An 8,808-nucleotide genomic window follows, 5' to 3' on the forward strand; every position below is an offset into this window, starting at 1 on the left:
AAAATCCAATTATGTTTTTAAGGAAGCAGCATTTCTTAGCCTCATGCTTCAGCCATGAATTTTAGGTATTACTGTGTAGTATCTAATATTTGTATTTTAAGTATGTGAGGAAAGTATGTAAAACATACTTTTGTGGACAGTCACAGGACTTGTAGTTAACAAGTGTTACCCAATAAGTTACATTCTTTTAAAAGGAGTTTATGCAGCAGTGAGGACAAATTCTTTTAACTTTAACACAATAGTGTTTAATCCTTATCTAGGATTAATGCTCTGTTGGTGCTTACTACAAATGCCAGAGATTAATGTGGCTTTGTATTAACTCTCTACATCTATGACTAATAAGCCTTGCGCCAGCTACTGTGGGAAATTACATAACTTTTCTCATAATTTTTCTAATTAATTCTTTTAATTCTCTCTTCTAATTACTTGTTTTAATTATTCTGAAGCAGTGTAATTTTCCACTCCGTCATATGCCACTGTAGCCAGCATTTAGCAAGGTTGTTGTAAGCTAGTATTGTGGGAACATGGTTTGGGAAAACTACTGAAACTTTAACTTCTGCTAGAACAAGTGTAATCAACACTTTGATATGTTTCAATGATCTCAGACCTAGAAGGATGTTAACAAAGCCTTGGAAGGAGACCTGTTGCTGAAAAGGGACACAGTTAATGCAAAATTCATGGACCACAAGGACATCTTGCAGAAATTCAAGATAAAGAAGAAACTAACAAAGTCAGTTCAGTACCTTCTCTGTTTGGGAGAAAGATAATAAAAAGACGGAAGAACAGGGCTAATTAGCATGAGAAATGAGAAAACAAACAATAAGAGATAGAATACTAATTAATGAAGAGAATTATGGAACTTACAGCCAATGATCATTAATTTATATTAATCATTGCCACAGTGTATAAACTGTGAAAAGTTTTGAAGGTGGATGTGCATATTTGGTGAAGCAATCTCCACGCACCCAATACGTTGAATAAATATCAGCTTTCTAATGGAACAAACTGGTTGGAGAGTTTGTTTCCTGGTTTTTAGTGACAAAGTGATTCCTTGCAAGCAGACGTGGCAAAGGTACTTTTCCTAACTACACAAAAAATAATTCTATTATCTACAAAGTCTGAATCTATCAATACTTTGCCTTAAATACAGCAATCCAGCACATTCAACATACCAACAGTTTGAAATCTGACCAAATATGAGTCTCAAGAGCCATATGTACAAAAAATACCAAAAGGGTGTTGTACATCTAATTATGACAGTTCTGAATAAATAAATAATGCATATTATTCTAATATTAGGTTTACTGAATGACAATATGTTATTTCACAAAATCACCCCTAGAGTAAAATGTAGGAATAGGAATGAAATTTGTGAAAAGAGCAGTACAGACGATAAAGCAGATTTTTTTTCATTTTTTTAAGGCTCCATTTCTTTTATAGAAAAAATATACTTCCATTTTCTTTCACTTTTCAGAAACTTTGAAGGTGTGTGGGTTTAAGGATACCGAACAACTGTGGACTTTGCTGACTGTAGTTCTTTAACTGGTATCAGGAATTATTAGTGATTCTAAAATTCAGTCTGAAAGTGGTCAAAGGCAGATTTAAATAACACATTTGGAAATGTAATAATAAAATACTCAGAAAAACTTTTGGTAAGTCTGTGACCAAGCTATGAACAGGAATTTACTCTTTCTAGTCCTCTGTTGTTTCTTTCACAATAGCACTTTTCACAACCCCTTTCCCAACAACACAATTTTAATGTATTATCTTGTAGTCAAAGAGGTTAATAAAAAGTAGAAATACCGAAGTGTGATTTTTGTGCAAGTAATAAGGTCTACAAAGAATGGTATTGAATACACTGATAAAGTGCAGAATTAATATAAATTTTTTTACAAAATTCCAAAATATATACAAGAACTGAAGGGTCTTTTGGAAACTGAGGTCTAAAGTTCTAACACACATCACTTTTATTGTGAAATACAGAACCATGTTGAGCCAAGTATGTATGGGCAGCTGTGAAATTAGAGACACAGTCTGAATTATCATAAGTAGCTGTATGAGTTATTAATCAGTTGCTCAACTCATTCAAATGTAAATGTTAGAGTTCTGTCCTTTATGGTGGTTTTAAACATGTCATGTGCAGGGATATTTGTTCAGAATGATGCAAGTAGCAAGGTAGCCAAGCAAAACTTACCAGCTAATAGAAGCTGTCCAATAGCCTAGGTGTTACAGTGTGTTCAACAATTTCTCAGAAAAGTTGCCTGAAGGTGTAAATAAATATCTATCACCTGAATATGGAACACAGTATAATTTGCCTGCTTGTATCAACAAATACCACAGAGGTATTCCTCCTGATGTTTTTATGACAGCCATGGCTGCTATAAGTGATCTTTATTTTTCTGCTTGGGGGATACAGCAAATCAGAATCTCTTGGAAGATCTGGAGGGGACCAAAAAGAACCAAGAGGCACCACACACATCACCTAAGAAGGGAAAGGTACCTGAAGCACAGAGGCTCAGTCTGTAGAGTTTACTGTTGAAAATAAACTTTCATAAAACCATTCAACTTTGATGTTAGTAGTGTCTTCTTAGACTACTACGTGAGGAAGTGGATTGTGAACACAAGAGTACAGCCCTTCAGCTGAGTTATAGTTAATACAACTAAATTAACATAATGGATTTCCTGATTTTTATTATCATCATTATTGTTAAGTCACACTGCAGATGCTCACTAGCCTAAAACATTCAAAGAAAGGGTTAACCTTGTTGATGCTACTGGAGAGGATTAAAAGGCTTTAGAGGTGAAAACACATTGATTTATTCTCATATGATGTTAATACTTGCTGTATTTATTGCTGCTGAGAATTTATCAGTAGAACTAAATTTAATATTTTAAATATTATATTTTAGTTCTCACTCTTTGAATGTATTAATATCACTGGGACTTCTTGATTTTGCAGTGTTTGGCTATCAATTGTCCTAGCACAGAAGCTAGTTAAAATAAAATTATCTTTCTTGCTTTTGCTAAGTAGTGTTTTACTTTTATTTGATCTCACTGGTATCAATGAGATTATTTCATTGAAGGAACTTTATTCTATGTTCTTAAAATTTCCATTCAAAGCACTACGAAGTATGCATATAAAGCTATAACTCCTTGTATTTAATATGGAACACAGGGACATAAACCTTACAATCCTTAGCAGAAATACAGACTTTAAACAAGCAAGAAATGGACCAGAAACAACAGTTTGGAATTTGTGACATTTGGGTTATTATATACTAAAGAAAGCCTTCTTGTAACAGCCCAGCCCTGACCTGGATAGTAAGGCCATCTGCTACTGTTGTCGGGATTTCCCGATAGTGGCAGCTTCAAGCAGAGAGACAGGCTTGATCCAGTCACTGAAGAGGAAACCTTTAATAAGCCCAAAAACAACAAACAGGACACCCAACAAGCAACAGGGGGTGAGCTGGAAAAAGCAGGGTACAGGGTTGGGCACAGGCATTTATACACTGTGGGACATGGCGGAGTTAAGGTGGGGTCTGAGGGAAGGATCTAATAAGAACAAATGGTTAATATTATAATCATTGCAGCAAAAATTAGCCAATGAGAACATAAAGAACAAGGAACTTTCTAGTACTAGTTAACATATAACCCACTGGGGAGTCTTGAGGGTGGACTTAAAGTCCCCTCATAGAGGGAGAATTTTACCAAGGCTTGGAATCAAGCCATTCTTCAGCCAGAACAGTCCCAATACCTTTTGCATTTAACAATGTACAGCTTCAAAAATAACATTGTGTACAGTCTCAAAGAAATCACAAATGATGATAGCAAAACTGAAATATGATGAAGCAGAGATGTTTGTTTATTCAATTTGGAGCATTCCATTAATTCAGCGGGGAGGGCTGTATTCCTACCGGGCAATCACAATTCCTTTTGAGACCATGCAAGACATCTGTTGGAGTCAGCACAAATTTGCATAAAGCCTAAGAGCCAAAGATGGCTTTTGTGGAGAAGAGTGGTTATTTTTGCCATTCTTCACTGATGTGTCTTCATTCATTCATTCATGGAGAAAGTTCTGTTGCTTCTGTCCCTTGTTTCTTATTTTTCCTGCTCTGTTTTTTTCCCCATACTGGATTTACCTTGGTGTTCTTGACCTTTGTTCTAAATTTCTTCACAACTCCAGTCTTCTCACCCATTTCACTCCCAATATGTCATCTCATAAAGATATAGTTATTGATACTGATGGTAAACAGTCATGACTGGACTTCTGGATGAGTTAAGAAGCTGAGAACTCCCTGGAGTTAAGAAACTGAGAACCTGGGCTTTCGAGTCACTCATACAACTGTATTCACATTCAGAAAGTGCAGCGGTGGCATGTTTGCAAAGCTTTCTTTGGAACCAAGTGTCCCTGAATTGTACTTTAAAAGTAAGAGCCACCTCCTTAAGCAACATCCCACGCTCTTGCCCTCCCTCCCCCATTGCCACTACTCACACCTGGCCACACGAACCCAATACATAAGCATACTTTCAATACAGAGTGAGTAAGTTAATTAGAATTATCTCCTTTCTGAGCACCTAGATTCAGAGTCTCTCAGCTTTAGGACACGGTGAGAGCAGCTCTCTGACACATTTGGGCAGTCCAGACAATCGGCACCTGGCACAAATTAGATGCTAAAAAAAAAAAAAAAAAAAATTTTTAAAACTAAATCAGACGTTCTTCCTGGTTCGCTGAGGGGAGCGGCTCGGGACCGGCCCGACCCTCAGATCTCGGGTTTCGGGGGCTTCTCCTGCGGCAGTGCAGCTCCAGGGCAAGGGAGCCCGCGGGGAAGCGGCGGCTCTGGGAGGAGAATCAAGTCTACAACAAAAATGTCAGTAACAGCAGAGTCAGAGAGGACTGGCTCAGGTGCCTCCCGAACCGCAAGGAGCGGTCCTTGACCGGCGCCTGCGGGCACCAAGTGCAGCGGCTGAAGAGGTAGTGACTGTCCTGCTGACTGCTCCTGGAAGTGACTCTGTGCTGGCTTCCCTACTGACAGGACTGCCATGCTACAGAAACCCAAGTCATGCTGCAACGCACCGAATGTTTTACACCCGTGTGCTTTACTCTAGAACGCATGGTTTCCTCAGAAACAGGTCTCATCTGTAGGAAAAGGTAGTGGATACTAAAACCTCTCAAACTCATTGGTGCAATATGACGGGATTAATTTTAAGAAAAATGTAATAGCAAGAAGAGATATGTGGTCTGAACTTGCTGACACTACATCTATTCTTCCATGACTTAAGGGCGTTTTGTCTTATAACACTCAAATTCCATCTGAATAAGGTATTCTAGAAAAGGACATTCCACATAATCCAGAGACAGACTCTTCTTTTCTAGGTTTATCCAGTTCATGTTCTACATCCTCATACTGAGGCACAGTTCCTGATCTGAGACTCTGAGAAAACTTTTTTGAAAAATTCTAAGTATTTCGAATGACAGATGTTGTCTCTTCATTTTCCATGGTGTAGGTACATCAGTCAAGTGGAGTTTATTTGGTAAACACTAAAAATGAAAACTAAGATTATTTTATTTTATTTATTTATTTATTTGTTCGTTTATTTATTTATTTATTTATTATTTTATTTATTTAATAATTAGTTACTTTGATCTCCAGTAAAGGTCCAGATTAATTTGGATTAAAACAATGGATTAGGACTACAGAGATCTAAATTTTAGTATTCTCTCTCTGGTGCAGTTCTGACATATTTTAGTTTTTTCAACTGTGAATCTCAATTCCTATATTTTTACCTTCATAAAAGTGACAAATGAGGGCATGAGCTATTATGTTACTATGGAAATGAGTGCCACAAAAGACCCTAGAATAAATACTGGAAAAATATGCAGCCATCACCTTATCATCTCCTCAATAAATCCTAACTCACCTACCCCATACAATTTGACGTTAGTATGTTAAGAAACGATATACACACTTCAAATGTTGAGTCTTACAGTCCCATCATACATAAACACAGTGAAGTTTGAAACTGTCTTCTGTCAAATCAGAATTGTATTAAGGAAAACCTCTTAATTCGCAATCTCCAACAACAATTAAGGTGAGTGTTCCTAGCCTTGCAAGAGGCTTCATGGACTCCTGCCAAGTGTGCGTGCAGGGTCTGGATGAGTGATCCACGATCTTCCTGGTGCTGGGTGATGCATTAGAGATTGCCATCAGCTACCAGTGCCCATCCAGGAGACATTGTCTCTGTTTCCCCATCAACATTCTTCCCTAATTCAGGTAGCCAGGTACCCTAGGTAACCCTAGGTAACCCTAATGCCACCCTGGATCTGGCCTTGGGGTGAGTTTGAGGCTTGGGGAGCCAGGAGGGTGTCATTACTGAGAGTCTGGACATTTCTTGAAGTTTTTCCATTCCCAAGACAGCTGGTTACCATGAGTAAGGCCATGACCCTTCAGCAATGTGTGACACCAGTGAGGGGTAGCACCTCTTCATTCACTGCTCTCTGCAATCTGTCACAACAAACAAGACATGGAAGGAGTGTCATAATGCTCCAGATCATGAAGTGCTCCTGAGAAAGCACTGGCGTGATGCTTGGAGAGGAGTCATGAGCAGCAGAGAACACCAGGCCGGTCACAGTCAGCCCATCTGTGACATCATCCTCCACAGTTCAGTTATGCACAGGGGATGTCTCTCCCAATGTTCCACTGACCTCTGCAGACATCGGGGGCACCTGCAGCTCCACTTTCCACTTCTTGTCACCGATGTCTTCTGCTTCCCATAGGTATTTCATGCCAGTCACCAAAGGCTCTGTCTTTTCTTCCCCTCCTCAGATGCCCTTGCGCTTCACTTTCTCCAGTCCTGCCTCTACTGACATAAACAACTCCACCCTAATGACCCTTTTCCCTATTGCTTCCAGCATGGATTGATCTGGTCCCAGACTTGGAATTTGGAACAGCATTATTTAGGCAATGTCAGACTTACATGATGTTGCAGATAGCACTGATGCTCTTCGCTTGCAAGGCTCCCCTTCCCAACATGTCTCTAGCTCTCCTGTCCAGGCTATCTGTGCATTTTGGCCACCTCTTGGGAAACACTCCTTCATGGCTTGTGAAATCCAGCCATTCCTCATAGTGCCATCTGAAACTTTTCCTGGCCTCCTGAGCCCTCTGTGCTGAACTTCTGATGAACTGTAATAGACCAAAATTTAACCTTGCTGTTTTTCAACAGCCATGGATCCATTCACTCAGATTTCATGGTTTGGTGATGCCCTCCTTTCAGGGGTGCAGCGGGGACTCCTGCAGAGGGCAGCCTCCAACTAGCAGTGTATTTCCAAGAGCCACAGGGGCAGACATCACATTGTAATATCACTGGGTGCTGGAGGTGATAGTAATCCTAATAATCCTAGGAATAATCATAATCCTGGTGGTAGATTATGACTGTGACCTCACATCCACTGCTCTGTAAATTCAGGTGCTGTCAGAACCTGGGCCAGCCTGTGGAAACAAGCACACATGGCCACAGGGAAGGAGTGGAGCTGCCCCATCTGCTTCGATGTACCAGATGACATCGCTTACGCAATGCCCTGCAGCCACCAATTCTGCCTTGGCTGCATCCTGCGTTGGACAGAAAGAAATCCTGCCTGCCCACTCTGCAGAAGTTCCATTTTGACAGTGAAGTTTTCTGATCGTGGTGGAGATGACTACCTACACTGTATCATCACACCTCCCGGAGAGTTGCCAGAGACCAGCAGCCAGGCAGCAGAAGCTCCTAGAGGCCAGGCTGAAAGCAGACCCCTTGGCCCTGCAGATTCCCTTGATTCTTCTCCACAAGAAGAAACAACCCCTGCTGAACAGCATGCTGCACGACCAGAGGCTGTGGGTGGCATCCTGCCTGAGCTTTGGGCAGAACTTTTCCGAAGACGACGGAACCTCCTGGACCCTGTGCGTCCATGGCTGCGCCAGGGGCTGGAGATAATATATGGGGGCAAGTGGTATCAAGTGAAGAGTGCAGAGAGTGGCATCGTGCTCGCACTCTGTGTCTATGGTCCAGACAGGGAAGTCTTGATCCAGAGATTGCAGCCCCGTCTCCAGCAATACACTACACCACTGGTCCATGGCATCCTCAACATCATTGAGAACCAGTGCAGTGAGGAGGTTTGGAGGCTGCGGCACTCTCACACTGCCAGGGAGGAGGATGAGATCCCTGCTGCCAGCTGTGATCCCCCTGCTCCCCAGGAGGGTGCTCTCACCATCAGCCAGGCCTCATCCAGTGGCATCGCAAATTTCAACACTGAGGAGGAAGCCAGAACATCAGACACTGCCCTCCATGGACATCCCAGCCACACCCCATCTGTGTCCATCCCTGCAGAGCAGGAAGAGGTGGGGGAGACAAGAGTGGCTGCAGGTTCCTTTGCTCCTGGCCAGGACAGTGACCATGCACCTGCGACATCCCGGTGCCGCCGAAAGAGGAGGTCTCCTAGGTTGCCTGATGCCTCCCACTCCAGAAAGAGGCAGCGCCATGATCAGCTCTAGAAGGGCCACAGCAAGCCTTTACTCAAGAAAAAGGAAATAAATGGCTATTTCCTTAATGCAGTCTCTGGTTGCTTTTTCTTTCCTCTTCACACTGAAGCATTTTTCCTTTACCCTTACAGCCAAGTGTCAGCCAAAGGCTTCTGGAGCCCTAGGGCCATACTGGCAGAGCTGCCTCCCCCAGGAGATGCTGCTGCAGCCACAATGATGGAAGAGCTCATGAGAAAACACTGGAGTGGATGCTTAGATGCTTAGAGAGGAGTCACAAGTGAAAGACACAGCAGGC

At 41.7% G+C, this 8,808-nt stretch overlaps 1 protein-coding gene across 1 annotated transcript; it reads left to right on the forward strand.

Moving 5' to 3' along the window:
• The first annotated feature begins 7,505 nt into the window (after positions 1–7,505).
• On the forward strand, positions 7,506–8,525 carry LOC148184432 (E3 ubiquitin-protein ligase Topors-like). The gene has a single exon (XM_088054245.1). It carries the CDS (start codon positions 7,506–7,508, stop codon positions 8,523–8,525), a length of 1,020 nt encoding a protein of 339 aa, XP_087910371.1.
• The last annotated feature ends 283 nt before the right edge of the window (positions 8,526–8,808 follow it).

This window comes from Pseudopodoces humilis, chromosome 4 (genome assembly GCF_049639895.1).
Source record: "Pseudopodoces humilis isolate 2021_Gansu_Grassland_sample_001 chromosome 4, ASM4963989v1, whole genome shotgun sequence".
In the NCBI taxonomy this organism is placed as follows: domain Eukaryota; kingdom Metazoa; phylum Chordata; class Aves; order Passeriformes; family Paridae; genus Pseudopodoces; species Pseudopodoces humilis.

Bases quoted from the DNA above. Each gene is read 5' to 3' on its own strand.
- LOC148184432 (XM_088054245.1), top strand. From the start codon at position 7,506: ATGGCCACAGGGAAGGAGTGGAGCTGCCCCATCTGCTTCGATGTACCA.